General features: G+C 37.1%; 1 protein-coding gene across 1 annotated transcript in view; it reads left to right on the forward strand.

The window, feature by feature from the left end:
* Positions 1–19,093, forward strand: part of NBAS (NBAS subunit of NRZ tethering complex) — a 331,876-nt gene that overhangs the window by 114,656 nt on the left and 198,127 nt on the right. The window contains exons 22-23 of the mRNA XM_014731302.3: positions 2,834–2,917; positions 16,088–16,241. Of these exons, the coding sequence (XP_014586788.2) occupies positions 2,834–2,917; positions 16,088–16,241 (238 nt within the window). The remainder of the gene's footprint in view (positions 1–2,833; positions 2,918–16,087; positions 16,242–19,093) is intronic.

The following is a 19,093-nucleotide window of genomic DNA, read 5'->3' on the forward strand; positions in this document are numbered from 1 at the left end:
GTGTTCAAAGCCTGGCTCTGTCGTTAATTAGCTTTGCGAGGAGGGGCAAGTTAACTTAGGCGTCAGTTGTCTCAGTGTAATATGAGGAAGCTAATATCACCTACGACATTGGATTGGTAGGACTGAATGAGACATGTATGTTAAAAGCATTTCACACTGTCTGGTCCAGAGGAAGAGATCAGTAAATGTTAAAAGATTGTTGTTGTTGCTGATCATCATCGTTGATATACTATTGCTAATACTGTTGTTACTGCAGTCATGTGTTGCTTAATGACAGGGGTATGTTCCGAGAAATGCATTGTTAGATGATTTTCTTGTTCTGTCAATATCATAGTGTACTTACACACACCTAGATGGCATAGCCTACTACACATCTAGGCTATATGGTACTACTGTTGTGGGACGGCCGTTGTAGATGCAGTCTGTTGTCGACCAGAACGTCGTTATGTGGCTAATGATTGTATATCAGTGGTGTTCAGCACATTGATGAACATTTAGTTGTGCTTTGCCTTGAAATTGCAGCAAAAATACTTTATTATCCGAGGACTCTTCAGGCCTACCTTTTGGAGTGGACCTCTGAGCAGAACTTGTCTTTAATATGTGTTTTGATAAAAAATAGGTATGTTTTCTTAACCATTTCTGTTCAGTGAAACTTAACAAAGTTTTACAACTTTCTGGTATTTAAATACCAAATAAATATTATTTTTCTGAGGGCCCCATGCCATTACTAATCATTTTAGTAATAACCCTTGTATCTAAAATGTACTTTGTATAGAAAATACAAATCTGAACTTGTGATGCATTTTTCTAAAATTTTTTAAAACATTGTGTGTAGCTTATGGAACCATGTCTGCTTTAGTTAGAAAAGGCAGTCATAGTTTGCTAGGTTTATTTTCTTCCCTGTTCCTCAATTCATTGCTACAATTTGTTCTTATGTTGGAGGAGTGAGCATTCTCATCATCATTTTATCCAAATGTTCTCTTGTTTACTTTTCATTTCAGTGGTCTGTGATAAAATATTAGTTATTGACATGGAAGAAAATAAAAAATTTTTTACTTGGTAAAAAATGAAATATGTGATTGTGGCATCCATTCTAAATAATCATCTGTGTGATTCAGAAATTTTAAAATATGAACTGAAATGCCTTCAAAAATGTGTCTCTGGTACATATTTGTTAGGACATTACATGCTAGCTGAAAAGTGGGTAAAATACTGTGTTTTAAAAATATGGTATAATACATTTCTTATTGAATATATCTAATGGAGAACTTTGACTTTGGATAATTTGCACCAATAATAATAACTACAAGGGGGGTGCTGTTGATCGATGACTCGGCACTTCCCATTCCCAGACCTTTGAGCTCCCATCTTCTGCTCTAACCCCCCGTGGTCTCCTGTGACCTTTTCCTTGAGGATTGTTCTCTTCACCAACGTAATTTTTAAACATTTTGAAGTGTTTCTTGTGTAAGGCATGTCTTATAACCTAGTAAGATAAGAAAGTGCAGAATATAGCCTCATAATATAAAAAAGTACAATCTTTTCTCTGGGGCTATGATAAATTTTAGGAAAATGCTACTACTGATGCTCAGAAATATGAGAAGAAATGTTTTTTGAATCATGAAAGCAAAGCAATTGAAATTTGTTTTTAAAATTTTTGTCTTTATTGTTAATTTATAATGTTTCAGTTGTTTTCACGGACTTATGGAATATTAGAGCCAAAGGGGCTCTTAGAAATAATATCTGAAGTGCTTCACTTTAGAAAGTCTCGTGCCAAACACTGTCTAACTAGTTAAACGACAGGTGTGTTTGTGTCTCCCTTGCCTCCCGGTTCGTAGGGCATTGCTCTGCTCTGTTACCGTATTGTCTTCACCTCACTTTTCCTTTTCAATTTCTTCTTAATTCCATCCAGTCAGACCTTATCTTTGCCTCTTTTAGATTCTCTTGCTGTCATCTTTTAGTGATATTTTTACCTTACAAAATCATTTTTCCACTCTTGCTATTACCTGTCCTATAGGTCTGTGCCGTCTAATATGGTAGCTGCTACCTGCACATGGCTATTTAAATTTTAATTAAAATTAAATAAAATTAAAGTTCTCTTTCTTAGTATCAGTGCCACATTTCAAGTACTTAGTACATGTACACATAGCTAGAGTTACCGTATTGGATAGCAGTTATAGAACATTTCTGTGACCCCAGGAAATTAGATTGTAAGCTTTTTGAGGGCAAGGGACCATTTATGTTGGTATTAAGAACATAAAACGTGGGCTCTTGATAAATGTTTTAGAATGTGTGAATGAACACATACCCATAATGTCCTTTAGTTCCTTGCCAAAATTTTGTTTTGAATTCTTTTCGTTCTTTTTTTTTTTTGAGGAAGATTAGCCCTGAGCTAACTTCTGCCAATCCTTCTCTTTTTGCTGAGGAAGACTGGCTCTGAACTAACATCCATGCCCACCTTCCTCTACTTTATACGTGGGATGCTTATCACAGCATGGCTTTTTGCCAAGTGGTGCCATGTCTTCACCTGGGATCTGAACTGGCGAACCTTGGGCCGCAGAGAAGCAGAACATGGGAACTTAACCGCTGTGCCACCGGGCTGGGCCCTTGAATTCTTTTCTTTTTAAACCATTTTATGATCAAGGAGAAATCAGCAAGTTGCTGGTTTTTATTTATGTATTGTATAGGATATGTATTATGTACCACTTCACATACCATAAGTAGAAATCCTGGGGATTTAAGGTTATAGAGATACTTTTTGCATCGTGTTCCTTGTATAGCCAGTCATTGAGTAATGTGTATTTTAAATGCTTATGTATTTTTTTTTTAATTTAAGTTATAATGGCGACTCCCTGATGATCATTCCTTGGCATGAACGTAAACACCGAGATAAAGATTGGTGCGAGGAGTTGGAGTGCAGGTAAGAATGAACCAGCCCGGGGGGGTGTCTTCATTTCTCTGTGGGATGGATGAATAGAAGGCCTGTGCAGGTGATGTGTGCTGTTTGGTCACTTACTTGATGGTGGTCCCTGATTTAGGGAGTTTGAGTGAAGTTTTTTCAAAAACTTGACTCCATTATGTTAAAATTTTTTAATGGAAAAATATTAAATGCTACAGAGGAATTATTCTAAATATGATCCTGATACAAGAAATCTTCATTTTGAGATATTCGCTTTCAATCTTTGCCATATAAAGGTAGATTTTTCATATTTGTTATTATGGTATGCATGCGGTTTTGTTCTTGATTCAGTTTTAATTTTCAGTTTTATAAGACTTAACCTTGGAAAGAAGGTGGGGGCATCCAGTACTGCAGAGGAGGGTAGGAGATGAGGTGTGGGGCTGAAAGTTCATGTGAGCAGCATTGTGTCCCTTTATCCCGCACTCCTCAAAGTCAGGCAAATACTCCTTCACTGTCTCTTCTTCCATATTTTCCCTACCTGAAATCAGAGGAGTTTTTGGATTCATGAATTGAGCCAGAGAACCTCCAGATCGAGCCAGGAAGTCTCCAGATTCCTGGACATTAGGCACAGCATAGGTTGGGGGTGGAGTGATGGGGTTGAGAATCTGGGCATTTTGTGAAAATCTGTTTCTTGTGTGTTGGAGCTCTGATTCCCTTCCCCCTCGGTGCTCCCAGAATGCAGGCATGTTCCCCAAGTAGAAGTTTGAAGAATTCTTTTCTGGAGAAGTAATAGCCTCAGAGAAGAGGCCTCGGGATATTGAGACACACTCCCAAAAGTTGGTGCACTATCAGGTCACAGTGAGGCCAAGAGATGAACAGGTCCTGCCGCACCTACCTGGCTTCCTGGACATCTGAGGATTGCCTACTGCAGGCAGAACAAATGGATAGGAAAGGCCAAACAAGCAGAAAATGGAACTGAAAGAGACCACGCAAAAAGAAGAAAACTTAAGAAATTATAATTCCTGTTGCCCAGGGGATAAGAGAAGATACTGAACTTGTGAAATTACAATAGGATTTTATAAAATAAGAACATAGAGCTAAGAGAAATTTGGGAAATTAAGAAAAAAGATGGTAGTTGGTATATAAAAATTGGATAGAAGATAAAAGTAAAGAACTTTCCTAGAAATTAGAATAAAAATATAGAGTTAGACAATAAGAGAGCAAATATGAAAAACAAGTCTAATGTTCAAATTATATATATTCTTGTAGGTGATGATGGAAAATAGAGGGGAGGGAATTATAAGAAATAATTCAAGCTTATTACTTATAATTGAAAGTTTGAGTTTCAGATTGAAATGTCCACTCCACAAAACCATACTATCATGAACCTTCCAGAATATCAGAGTAGTAGTTTTCCAAAGTGAAAAACATGTCACATAATAGGAATTTGGAATCAGAATGTCATCAGACATCTCCAGAACATCACTTGAAGCTAGAAGACAATGGAGCAATCCTTTCAAACTTTTGAGAGAAAGTATTTTTTATCTAGATTTCTCTAATTAAAGTCATCAGTCAAGTGTGAGGATACTCATGTAAGGACTCATAAAATTTACCACTGGTGTTCCTTTTTCTTTTCAGGAAGCCATTATGAGATGTGGTTTATTAAAATGAGTGAGTAAATTGAGAGAAGAAAAAGCATTGGATTTAGAAATGGCTCTACCATAGGTAGCCATAAAGGAAAGGCCCAGGATGACAGCTGTGCTCTGGTTGGGGAGAGAGAGCAGCCGGTACAGACTGTGGAGGGGTGAGGATGGCTTGAGAGCCAGGTCTCTCAAAAAAATTGTAAAAATGGGACTGATATGTTATCTGCTGTATTTAACTGTTTGGAAGAGACTTTTATGTTTTGCTATTGATAGGCCTTTTAGAGAATTTGGCAAAAAAGAACAATGGATGCATATAAGTAAGTGGGAGGGATGAGGGGATAACAGCCAGTTATTAAGTCAGAAAATAGAAAGTTTTTCCAGAAGAGGAATAATTATAATATACTACTTGGCTCAGGAGTAGATAGTTTTCACAAAAGCATAATAATATAAATAATTAGTAGTTTAATACAACTTGTGATATATCCATAATGGGAGGAAGAGGTGTAGGGGAAATGGATAGTTGTGGTTTAAGACCACTAAATAATGTCTAAAGGAGATAAATCAGGAAATAGTCACAAACACAGATTTAGACACACAGAAGAAAAGCCAGGAAGAAAACTGAAAGACTTGAACATGGTGTAGAGGGTGGCAAGGACGTGGGCAGTGGATTGTGTGTGGGATTGTTGGCTTGTTATTTGATATGTCTTTTCATTCTTTGAGATTTTTAAAAGTATGTACTTATCTGTTTGATGAATGATAAATAAAAGCCTAACTGGTAGTGTGATCATTACCAGTGAAATTTGGAAGCTTTCTTCACATCAGCAGTAATGTTGGCAGTTGCCCTTAATATCACTATATTAACGTTGGTTTATAACATTATATAAATTTCACCTGAACCATATCATTATAATTTGACTTCTGTATAGACCACATTGTATTCACCACCAGAAGTCTAGTTTTCATCGATCACTGTAAAAGTGTCCCCCTTTACCCCTCTACCCTTCTCCCCACCTCTCTTTCTCTATAGTAACTGCCAATTTGTTCTCTGTATCTATGTGTTTGTTTTTTTATATTCCACATAAGAGTGAAATCATATGGTATTTGTCTTTGTCTGACTTATTTTGCTTAGCATAATACCTTCAAGGTCCATCGATATTGTCGCAAATGGCAAGATTTCATCATTTTTATGGCCGAGTAGTATTCCATTGTGTATATATATACACACACCACATCTTCTTTATCTGTTCATTTGATGATTGGCACTTGGTTGTTTCCATGTCTTGGCTATTATATTATAAATAGTGCTGCAGTGAACATAGGGGTACCTGTATCTTTCCAAGTTAGTGTTTTTGTATTCTTTGGATAAATACTCAGAAGTGAGATACTTGGATTATATGGTAGTTCTATTCTTAATCTTTTGAGGAATCTCCATGCTGTTTTCTATAGCGGCTGCACTGATTTACATTCTTATATCAGCAGTACATGAGGGTTCCCTTTTCCCCACATCCTCTCTAACACTTATTATTTCTTGTTGTTAATAATAGCCATTCTGATGGGTGTCAGATGATATCTCATTGTGGTTTTGATTTGCATTTCCCTGATAATTAGTGATGTTGAACATCTTTTCATGTGCGTGTTGGTCATCTGTGTATCTTCTTTGGAAAAATGTTCACATTCTCTGCCCATTTTTTAAATTGAGTTATTTGTTTTTTTGTTGTTGAGTTGTATGATTCTTTATATATTTTGGATATAACCCCTTAATAGATATATGATTTCGAATATCTTCTCCCAATTGTTAGGTTTTCTTTTGTTTTGTTGATGGTTTCCTTTGCTGTGTAGAAGTTTTAGTCCCATTTGTTTATTTTTTTCTTTTGCTTCTCTTGCCTAAGGAGACATATTCAAAACGATACTGCTAAGACTGATGTCAAATATTGTACTACCTATCTTTTCTTCTAGAAGTTTTATGGTTTCAGGTCTTGCATTCAAGTCTTTACTCTATTTTGAGTTAATTTTTGTGCATGGTGTAAGATAATGGTCTATTTTCATTGTTTTGCATGTAGATGTCCAGTTTTCCCAGCAACATTTATTGAAAAGACTTTCCTTTCTCCATTGTATGTTCTTGGCTCCTTTGTCGAAAATTAGCTGCCCATAGATGTGTGGGTTTATTTCTGGGCTCTGGATTCTATTCTAATGATCTGTGTGTCTGTTTTGATGCCAGTACCATGCTATTTTGATTATTATAGCTTTGTGGTATAGTTTGAAGTGAGGGAGTCTGATACCTCCAGCTTTGTTCTTTTTTCTCAGGACTATTTGGTGCCTTTTGTTGTTCCATATAAATTTTAGGATTCTTTTTTCTATTTCTGTGAAAAATGTCATTGGGATTTTGATAGGGATTGCACTGAACCTGTAGATTGCTTTAGGGAATACAGGCGTTTTAACTGTAGTAGTCCTTCTAATCCATGAGCATGGAATGTCTGTCCATTTGTTTGTCGTCTTCGATTTCATTCAACAGTGTCTTACAGTTTTCAGTGTACAGGTCTTTCATTCCTTGGTTGAATTTATTCTTAGATATTTTATTCTTTTTTTTGCTATTGTAAATGAGATTGTTTTCTTCATTTTTCTCTCTGCTAATTTGTTGTTAGTGTGTAGAAACATAACTGATTTTTGTATGTTGACTTTGTACCCTGCAACTTTACTGTATTTATTATTTCTGATAGTTTTTTGGTAGATTCTTTAGGGTTTTCTATATGTAAAATCATGTCTTCTGCCAATAGTGACAGTTTTACTTCTTTTCCAATTTGGATCCCTTTTATTTCTTTTTCTTGCCTAATTGCTCTGGCTGAGACTTCTAATAGTGTGTTGAATAAGAGTGGCGAGACTGGGCATGCTTGTCTTGTCCTGTTCTTAAAGGGATAGCTTTCAGCTTTTTACCATTGAATATGATGTTAGCTGTGGATTTGTCATATATAGGCTTTATTATGTTGAGGTACTTTCCTTCTATACCCATTTTATTTGGAGTTTTTATTGTAACTGGATGCTATGTGTTGTTGAATGCTTTCTCTGCATCTATTGAGATGATCAAGTGATTTTTATTCTTCATTTTGTTAATGTGGTGTATCATGTTGATTGATTTGCAGATGTTCAACCATCCTTGCATCCCTGGAATAAATCCCACTCGATTGTGGTATATGATTCTTTCAGTGTATTGTTGTATTTTATTTGCTAATATTTTGTTGAGAATTTTGACATCTTTGTTTATCAGTGATATTGGCTTGTAATTTTCTTTTTTTGTGTTGTCCTTGTCTGGTTTTGATTTCAGTATAATGTTGCCCTCATAAGATGAATTAGGAAGCATCCCTTACTCTTCAATTTTTCGGAAGAGTTGCAAAGCATAGACATTAAATGTCTTTTGAATATTTGGTAGAATTCACTAGAGAAGTCATCTGGTCCTGTACTTTTAATTTTGGGGAGGTTTTTGATTACTGTTCCAGTTTTCTTACTAGTGACTGGTATATTCAGATTCTCTATTTCTTCTTGACTCAGTTTTGGAAGGTTATATGATTCTAGGAATTTATCTGTTTCTTCTAGGTTATCCAGTTTGTTGGCATATACTTTTTCATAGTATTCTCTTAATAATTCTTTGTATTTATGTGGTATCCATTATAATTTCTCCTCTTTTGTTTCTGATTTAATTTATTGAGTCTTCTCTCTCTTTTGCTTAGTGAGTCTAGCCAAAGGTTTTTCAATTTTGGTTATCTTCTCAAAGAACCAGCTCTTAGTTTCATTGGTCTTTTATATTTTCTTTTTGTCTGTATTTTCATCCTGATTTTTATTTCTTTCCTTCTGCTGATTTTGGGCTTCTTTTGTTCTTTTTCTAGTTCCTTTAGCTGTAATGTTAGATTGTTTATTTGAGACTTCTTTTTTGTTTCTTGAGGTAGGCCTGTATTACTATTAACTTCCCTTTTAGAGGCACTTTTGCTGAATCCCATAGATTTTTGGATGTGGTTTTTTATTTTCATTTATGTCCAAGTGTTTTTTGAGTTCTCCTTTGATTTCTTTCTTGATTCAGTAGTTGTTTCAGTAGTATGTTGTTTGATTTTCAGATATTCGTGGCTTTTCCATCTTTCTTCTTGTAATTGCATTTCTAATTTCATACTGTTGTGGTTGGAAAAGATGCTTGATGTGATTTCAGTTCTTAAATTTATTGAGACTTGTTTTGTTTCCCAGCATATGGTCTATCCTTGATACTGTCCCATGTGCACTTGAGAAGACTCTATCCTGTTGCTTTTGGGTGGAATGTTTTGTGTGTATATCTATTAAGTCCATCTGGTCTAATGTTTCATTTAAGACTGATGTTTCCTGCCTTGCTTTCTGTCTGCATGATCTATACATTGATGTAAGTGGGTTATTAATGTCCCCTGCTATTACCATGTTGCTATCAATTTCTCCTTTTAGGTCTTTTAATAATTGCTTTTTATATTTTGGTGCTCCTATGTTTGGTACATATATATATTAATAAATGTTATATCTTCTTGATGTATTATTCTTTTTATCATTATAAAATATCTACCTTTGTCTCCTGTTATGTATATATATATTAATAAATGTTATATCTTCTTGATGTATTATTCTTTTTATCATTATAAAATATCTACCTTTGTCTCCTGTTATGTTTTTGGCTTGGAGTATTTTGTCTGATATAAGTATGGCTACACCTGCTTTCTTTTGGTTGTCATTGTCTTGTAGTATCATCTTTCATCCTTTCACTTTGAGCCTATGTTTGTCTTTAGAGTTGAGATAGGTTTCCTAGAGGCAGTGTGTTGTTGGGTCTTATTTTTTAATGTATTTATCCATTCTGGGTCTTTTGATGGTGAATTCAATCTATTTACATTTAGAGTGATCATTGATATATTAAGACTTAAAACTGCCATGTTATCTTTCGTTTTCCAGGTGCTCTATATTTCCATTTTTTCCCCTTGTGTTATGTCTGCCATTTCAGTTTGGTTGTTTTCTGTGATGTTTTTCTGTTTCCTCTTTTTTTATATTTTGTGTCAATGCCCTGAATTTTTATTTTTTGGTTATCATGAGGTTTGTATAAAAGGTCTCATAGATAAGATAGTCTCTTTTTCTGCTGATAGCATTTTATCTTTATTTGCCTATACAGGTTCTGTTGTTTTTCTTTTCCCCTTCTATGTGGGTTTTTTTTTTTTTTTTGGTGAGGAAGATTGGCCCTGAGCTAACATCTGTTGCCAATCCTCCTCTTTTTGCTTGAGGAAGATTGTCCTTGAGCTAATATCAGTGCCACTCCTCCTCCACTTTGTATGTAGGATGCCGCTACAGCATCACTTGATGAGCAATGTGTAGTCCACACCTGGGATCCAAACCCACAAATCCTGGTCCACCAAAGTGGAGCACGTGAACTCAACCATTATGCCACTGGTCCGGGCCCCTCCCCTTCTTTGTTTTTGTTGTTCCAAATTATGTTTTTATGTTGTGAGTTTGTTACCAAATTGAAGTGCTTATAGTTATTTTTAATGCTTTCTTTCCCTTACCTTTGTGTTATAATTAAGTGTTTACCATCCTATTCTGATACAGAGTTGCAGTATTCTGATTCTGTCTGTCTATTTATCACCTTGTTCAAAGTTTTGTATACCTATGTCTTTTCATTTCAGGTAGGAGAGCTCCTTGCAACTTTTCTTGTAAGTCCATTGGTGATGAACTCCCTCAGCTTTTGTCTTGGAAAGCCTTTATTTCTCCTCATATCTGAAGGATAACTTTGCTGGATAAAGTATTCTTGGCTGACAGTTATTTATCTTCCATTTTTTGAATATATCATACCACTGTCTCCTGGCCTGTAGAGTTTCTGTTGAGAAATCTGCTGATAAGCTTAGTGGTTGTTCCCTTGTAGGTTATTGTTTTTTTTTTTTTTCTCCCCCTGGCTGCTTTTAATATTCTTTCTCTGTCATTGAATTTTGACAGTCTTATTATCATGCGTCTTGGAGAAAGTCTTTTTTTGTGTATGTGAGGAAGATTGGCCCTGAGCTAACAACTGTTGCCAATCTTCCTCTCTTTTTTGCTTGAGGAGGATTGTTCCTGAGCTAACATCTGTGCCAGCCTTCCTCTGTTTTATGTGGGATGCCGCCATAGCATGGCTTGACGAGTGGTGCTAGGTCTGCACCCATGACCCGAACCTGTGAACCCTGGGCCACCTATGTGGAGCATGCAAATTTAACTACTATGCCACCAGGCTGACCCTGAAGAAGATCTTTTTACATTGAGATAATTAGGTGTTCTCTTAGCTTCATGGATTTCTATAGCCAGTTCTTTCCCCAGGTTTGGGAATTTCTCAGCTATTATTTCTTTAAATAAGCTCTCGGCTCCCTTGTCTCTCTCTTCCCCTTCTGGGATACCCATTATTCTCATGTTGCCCTTTCTAATGGAGTTAGATAATTCCTGTAGAATTTCATTTCTAAAAAAACCTTAGTTCTTTCTCCTCTTCTCCCTGCATCATTTCTAGATTTCTATCTTTGAGCTCACTAATTCTCTCTTCCATATGGTCTGCTCGATTTCTGGTGCTTTCTACTTTATTCTTCATCTCATTTATTGAGTTCTTTAGCTACAGAACTTCTGTTTGCTTCCTTTATAGAGTTTTAATTTCTTAGGTAAAGTATTTCTTCTGTTTATTAATTTTATTCCTGAGCTCGTTGGACTGCCTTTCTGAATCTTCTTGTAGCTTGTTGAGTTTTTTCATAACAGCTAATTTGAATTCCTTATCAGTTAGATCACAATCTTTCATGACTTTATATTTGGTTTTTGAAGAAGTGGTATTTTTATTTTTTTGATGCTATGTTAACATGGCTCTTCTTGGTGCTTGATGAGTTATTCCTCTGTTGGCACATTGTCATAGGGAATACCTTTTTTATTTAGCTATTGCTTTGTTTCTTTTGATCCTGATTATTCAACTGATTGGAGATTAGAGGCCTTTTCTTTTTTTGTTTTTTTTTCAGTAGGTAACGCTACATCAACAGTTTTTGGTTTCTCTTACCTGAGCTGCCTCTTGCTGTATTTGGTGGTTGGCACTTTCCACCCTCCACTACCTCTATTCGGGTGTTGCCAGAACTCTCGTCATCACTGTCTGCAATTCTAGGGGTCACTGATGCCTTGCTGTTGCTGGTATGGCTGCAGGCATTGGCTTTGTTGCTGGGGGTATAGGGATGGCTGATGCCTCTCTTGTGTCTGGGATCGCCTGGATCAGAACCACTGCCAGTGGGATGGGAGAAGGGAGAGAGGTGGGAGTGAGTTGGGTTGTTGGGTACCATCTCCACTGTTGCTTGTTTCCTTGTGGCTGCATGCACTGCTCTGTTTGCAAGGCTAGAGTCACATGCATGCCTCTGCTGCTGTTACCAGGCTCTGAGTTGTGGCATGGGGCTCCACTTTTGTGGCTACTGTGCTCCACATGGGTGTGGGCACTGCCGTGACCAGGACACTGGAGTTATTTGCGTGCCTCCTCTGCTGCCCACCAGATTCTCTGTGGCTGGGTGGCTGGGCGCTGCTCTGCTTTTCCCCCCGTTCGCCTCCTCTTTGTGCTCCGATCCACCAACTTCATATGTACTGATGTTGTGGTGTGTTGGGCAGTGTAGCCTTTGTTGGGTTATGAATGTTTTATTTGCTGTAGGTTGAAGAGGAGAGACAAGTGGATCCTCTCACACTGCCAGGATGATGACATTGCCTTCCCTTAGTTTTGTTTCTTTCAGTTTTGATATCTGAGTTAATAGAATATGTAACTCTTAGCTACCTTTTTCACTTCAGTGAGTTTTAGTGTGATAGCAATTGAATATCCTGCTGTGTTTTTGCTATTATTTGATTTTAAAATATTATTTTTAATTTTTATTAAAGTTGTATATATTTGCAAATAGATTATAGAGTTAAAGTTTCTGCAAAACTTGTTTAACAAAAAAATGAGCAAACACCAAAACCCATAGTCCTTTGTTTTGCTTCTTCCATATCCTGCCCTCTGGAAGGAACTACTTAAATTATTTTAAATGATTGTTTTGGTCTTTACTCCACTCTCTGAGTAAGATAATTGCATAGCTACTTCTTGATGTTTTAGCTCCAGGCGTTAGCTGTGGACTTCATAGAAGGGAAGATAATGGTTTAGTCTCTTTTTACTCCAACTATCCCGATCCTCCTTGAGTATTTACCTTGCCCCTGCTTCCTTTTAAAAATATTTTACTGTTGTTTCAGTGGTGTTTCAGGAGAAAGTGTAGCTTAGTGCTTTGTATGTGTCAGCCATATTTAACTAGAAGTCCTCATTTACCAATTGTAATGAGCGATTGAAAAGGTAGCTACGTTTGAAAAGGTGGGAGTTGATGCCGGTGGATATGGAGGCAGGGAAAGGTGTGATGATGCTGTTGACTGCATGCCTCTCACTTTAAGATGGTGCCTTTGACAGAGTCCACTGTCCTGTTTGTCTGATACTTCCTGGTTCTTCTTAGCCTGTGCCTTTTAATGATTCTAACAAGTAGATAAGTGGAATGAGGACATTTCTTCTCAGACTGGGCACAGCAAGCTAAAATGTAAGAAAACTTGCTGTGCTGGAACTCATAAAACTATAAAAATGAAAAGCCTGGAAAAGTTTGACAGAAGAAAAGGTGCTTCTGAAGATGATACAAATTTTCAGTAGTACAGGCCGTATCTTGTTGCCTTTTCTTTTAATTAATGTCTTTCCTCTGTTAGATTCAAGAATATTGAAGGAAGAAAAACATGCAGTATCTATTCTTATGAAGTACATAATCTGGCAGGAAAGATGCTGCCACTGTCAAGTACTAACGTGACGAGCGCTGTGAGAGAAAAGTGCAGGGTTCCCTGGGAGCATGTGATAGGGCAACCTCAACTTGGTGGAGGTCAAGGAGGCTGCTCCCGGGGCAGTGATGTGAAATCCTAGATTTGAAGGATGAGTAAGATTTAACTCAGTGGAGGATGAGTTTGGTGAATGAGAGGAGTGAGCATTCTAAGCAGAGCGAAGAGCACGTTGGAAGGTTCAAGGCAAGGCCCCCTTCAAGGACTGAAAATAAGATCTGTATTGTCGAAGTATACAGAACAAAAGTGAGACCGACACCAGGGTGAGGCTAGAATGTTTTAAGGCAGATTACAAGCTATAAAAATGTGGGCATGGAGATGACATAATTAGGTTTCTGTTTTTAAAAAGATAGCTATATTACCTGAGGATATCATGAATTTAGTTTTGATCTTGTTGCATTTGAAATCCTTGTGAAATATCTAAGAGTAAATAGCAGGAAGATTTTGAAGATTTTGGAGCTTGTAAGTGAAGTCTGGGTTGGGGGTAAAAATATGGTAGTTTTTGTAATGTCTGTGGTAATTTATATGTAGAGCTGAAGGGGAGACCTAGACGCATAGAGTGAGACGAGAGCTGCGCTCAGCATTTGGAAGAGCTAGTATTTACTGGTCGGCTAGAAGAGGATATTCTAGCAAGAGGACTGAAAAAAGAGCAACCAGAAAGATGAGAGAAATGTTGATGCTATATGGCATACTGGAATGAAAGACAAGCATGTTTCTGGCAGGAGAATGTGGTTAAATTCTCTCAAATGGTACTGAGGGAAGAGAAGTACTGAAAAATGTATCAAAGGAGGGCCTGGCCCCAGGGTCAAGTGGTTAAGTTTATGCACTCCACTTTGGTGGCCCAGGTTCATGGGTTTGGATCCTGGGTGCAGACCTACTCTACTCACCAGCCATGCTGTGGCAATGACCCACACACAAAATAGAGGAAGTTTGGCACAAATGTTAGCTCAGATCTAATCTTCCTCCAAAAAAAAAAAAAGAGGAGGACTGGCAGTGGATGTTAACTCAGGGTGAATGTTCCTCAGCAAAAAAAAAAAAATACATATATATACGTATATATATATATATACACGTGTATATATATATATACGTATATATATCTCAAAGTTGCTTGTGGGTATTTTTCTCTGCTGAAATGGGTTAACCCTTTTTTTCTTTTTCTTGTTTTGGTGAGGAAGATTGGCCCTGAGCTAACATCCATTGCCAGTCCTTCTCTTTTTGCTTGAGGAAGATTGCTGCTGAGCTAACATTTGTGCCAGTCTTCCTCTATTTTGAATGTGGGAAACCACCACAGCATGGCTTGATGAGTGGTGTGCAGGTCTGTGCCTGGGATCCAAACCTGTGAACCCTGGGTCGCTGAAGTGGAGCATGTCAACTTAACCACTATGCCACTGGGCCGGCCCCTGGGTCACCTTTTCTAAGGGGAATATTAGGGGGAGGTGCTGGGATTTTTGTGTGGCAGTGATGGGGAAAAGTCACTGGTCAGAATGTCCATGACAATAGTGAGACTGTGAGTAAAGGACTGCCAGTCGTAAGCACAGCAGCTTGTGTAAGATGTGGGTAAAATGCCCAAATATTTATGGGGTTTGTGTCTGGTCATGTGTTACAGCCACTAGTAATTCTAATAAAAATAATACCTATAAATAGAAATTAAGCACCTGCTCTGTGCCAGACAGTGTACTTTCTTAATGTGATTTTGAATATTTTTGCATAGTATTATTCCCATTTTTATATGAATAACGCAAATCTTAGTCTAGTTTTAGCTAAGTAATTTATGCAAGGTTTCACAGCTTTTAGTGATGGAATTGTGCGTCAGCTTCAGTTATGATTCCAAAGCCCCTTGCCTTATAATAGTAACAATTATGGCATCTGTCATTTACTATTGACTTACTTTAAATAAATGAATGTCCCTAATGGGACACAGCATTTTCCCATATGTCTATCCAAGAAATCTTAGTTTAAGTTTTTTCTGTTTAGTCCTTAACCATGGAAGGGAATTGGCCAGGATCATCCTCATAAAAACTCATAATCTGTGATCCGTGTGACATTATCCTTGTGTCTGTTCCTCTAGATGTTGTTTCTCTTTCACTCCTGATGGTGAATGGTGTAGAGCTGTTCCGTATTTTGCAAATGTCAGTGCAGTGCTATGTTACTGACACCTAGTAAAGGTATATTAGCAACATAAATCAGGTGTATTTTCTCTTACTTTTATGAACATGTGAAACAAGATTTCTTAATTTATATTTGAATTGGAATCTCCTGGGAGTGTTTTCCTAAGCTAGCCTGGCTGGCCATCACTGGTCGTTTTGATTTAGTAGGTCTGTGGCAGGCACCAGCCACGTGCATTTTGTAAAAGCTTCCCAGGGTGATTTTGATTTTGTTAATACTTATTTGATTGATTTGTGGCGTAGTTGTTTTGATTTATTGTCCCATTCTGAATTTTTAAATTGGGAAACTAATAGGAAAATAAATTAAACATCCTAAAAAATGTCTCATTTGTCTTCTAAGTGTGCACATATATACAAGAAAACAAACACACCCCTCAAGACGAACGTACATACTCCCTGTCTCTTCAACCACTCTCTCCCTGTCTCTGTCCCTGTCTCTCTCTCTCTCTTTTTCTTTCATAAAATTATAACTTTTCCCAGCATTTCAGTAAGTTGTTAATTGTTCTTTTTGTGCTTTGCAGAATGGTGGTTGAACCAAGTCTCCAAGATGAAAGTGAATTCTTATATGCTGCCCAGCCCGAGTTGCTGAGGTTCAGGACAAGCCAGCTTGCAGTGGAGAAGGTTATGGACTGGTATCAGAGCAGAGCAGAGGAAATAGAGCATTATGCCCGACAGGTGAGGGGAGAATGACATCTGCTCAGCGAGGCAGCGGGGCTGCGTGGGATCCTTAGGATTCAGTGCATGTAGAGGCTGCTCACAGTGTTGCCAGGAATCATGTCTATGGTTTGCAAGGGATGAAATGAATATTTCTTATTACTTTTGTTCATTTATCCTTTGCCTCAGAAGCTTTTGTCTCTTTTTTTTGATTCTTAAAGAGCAACTACATACAAGAAAAGTTCAAAATCTTTTTTTAAAATGTAAGCTGCAAAATATGGTATATACTGTCCTAGATTTTCTGTATATTTTTAATAGGCTTAATACCCTGTTCATTTAAAAGATTGCATCAACCTAGAAATGCTTGGCTAGTCCTCTGTCATATTGCAGTATTGTAGTTGATTGTTATTTTGCTTTTCAGGAGCCCCTTTCAAGGCTCTGTTTCTGGTGTCTTCCTTTAATTCCAAGCCTGATTTTCCTCAGTCTCCATATGCCTTTACTGAGATGCATCAGAGAGGGGGTGTGGAAGAGAGAGATGAGGATTGTACTGAAGCTTAGGATACCTCAATACTAATCTTGACTCTTCCACAAACAGACCTGATAACTCTGGACCTGCTACCTACCTTTTCTGTACCTTGGTTTTCTCATGGAGTTAGTTCTTGTACCAGAGTCTGTGAAAACAAAGCAAGTATACAGGGGATGACATTAAAAATTCTGCTAATTGAGTGCTCTGCCACTGTAAGGAATAGTTGTCTTCATCTTAGAGAACAGAAGTTGTTAATTCAAAGCCAAGAATGGCAGAATGCTCTTTGAAATCTCATTCAGGGTCTGGCCAATGGATGGCTTTTTCTTTCTGCTCACAGTCTTGGCTTTGGACCACCTGTCCTACCATCAGTTTTTCGTTGATGGAAAGGGTGATTCCAGGGGGTCTGATGAGCAGCAATACCGTGGGAAGGAATATGTCCCCTTTGTTTAAATTTCTGCTTAGTGTGTTTCCACAACCCTGTATCTCCAGTTGATAGTCTTCTTGAATTCCTATTTAATCTAATTTCTATTTTCAGTATTCGTAGAATTGAAGATGAATTGTTTGCTGGAGTTGATGGCAATCTTATAAACCACACTTTTTGGAGGATGGTCAAGAATATTTGTGATTGGCTATCTAGGTTTTTGAAGATGGCTGAGGACCATAGCACATTTGAAAATGTTTAGAATCCTAAGCTATCAGCATGAAAAGAATCTTTGGTGATGATCTAGTCAAATTCTCTCAGTTATAGATAGTTAAATTTCCCAGAAAGGAAAGTGAGCGACTTGCTCAGCGACACACAGTGGCAGAGCCAGACAAAACCCAGGTCTCTGGATAATCTTTCCTATAGGGTCCCTATAAAAATGGACAGTTACACAAATCTTAATGACTGAGAGTAAGATGAATTAATCTAAAAAAAGTGGTTCTCGATTTTCAGACCCATAGTATCTTTTTTTGTAGCAAATATTTTGTAATGCTTCCTTATTATCCTGATGTGAAAATCATAGACAATTCTTATTTACAAAAATAATTTCCAAAATGGTTAATGTTATGACTTTACTTCAATATGTAGAATAAATAAAATATGTAAATGCTTGATCATGACTACACTAGGAAGTAGTCAGTGAGAAATCACGTTGAATAAGACAACTGAAATAGACAGATTTAGGTATGTTGTATTGTTGAGTCAAATACCACAAATTGTTGTCTTGGATGCAAACAACTCATGGTAAAATTTTGAACAAAACAAAGTAAAATCTTCCCTTGATTATACAGTACCTGCATTCCAAGAAAATTCAGTGTAAATTAAACCATACAAAATAGAATTTTGTGCAAATGTTAAATGAAGTTGAGATCTGTCTGGACTCTGATCATTGTAATTTGGTTTTCAGGACATTTGAAAGGTCGGCAGGAATTAGGACGAGTTGGTTTTGCGGAACTGCCCTGCACACAGCATGATGTCTGGCATTCCTGGCTTCCACCCACTTAATGTCAGTAGATGCCACTAATTCCTGTGATGGATGAAATGCTTCCTCAGAGTGTCAGAATGCCTCTTGGTGGACAGCTCTGCCATTGAGAACTGTAGTCTTAGCAATATCACGCATCTGGAAATGACCAGTTCATATTGGTCACCTTAAAGAAAGTCATTATTACTTTGCCATTACAGAAGAAACTCACTTGGTAATAATTGATGAAGAAAGCTCTTAAGTGAGCCAATGAAGCACATTTTTGTACAGGCAAATGTAGGTTGTGTAATCATGCATCTAGACATCTTTTAAGACTCCAGTGGCATCATGTGATTTACCGAAATTTTACAAATGCATGTAGTTTACTATTTATTGTCTCTGGCTAACAAGACAAAGGATCCTGCTTTATGGACCAGTTTTGTCTGAGCACTTTGTGGTTTTTTAGCTGAAATTCTAGATATAGCTTCTTGAGAGTAAGGAGAAAAGTGTATGTACATGTGTATTTATATATACATTAAAAAAAACTGATTTCTAGGTTGTTCTGTCAAATGAGCCAAGAATGAGAATTAAAAAAATTTCTCATGCCTTTAAAAAGTCCTGGGCAACCAGCCTCATGCATTTCAAGAGATCAGTAATGACTCCTCAATGTTTAGTGTTTAAATATTTTGTAACCCAAATTTTAATCATCATTCAGGTCTTTAAGAATAGCTGTAACAAAAAAAGAAAAAGGGCCATACTTGTATGCGAAATAAATTATCAATTTTCTTTACACTAATCTGTTCTTGTTTATTTACTTTATATACATTTTTTAGAGGCGTTTAGGTTTTAGGTATTTTTAGAAAGTACAGAGAGTTTCCATATTCCCCCCTCTCACCTCCACCCCA

This window comes from Equus caballus, chromosome 15 (assembly GCF_041296265.1).
Source record: "Equus caballus isolate H_3958 breed thoroughbred chromosome 15, TB-T2T, whole genome shotgun sequence".
NCBI lineage: Eukaryota > Metazoa > Chordata > Mammalia > Perissodactyla > Equidae > Equus > Equus caballus.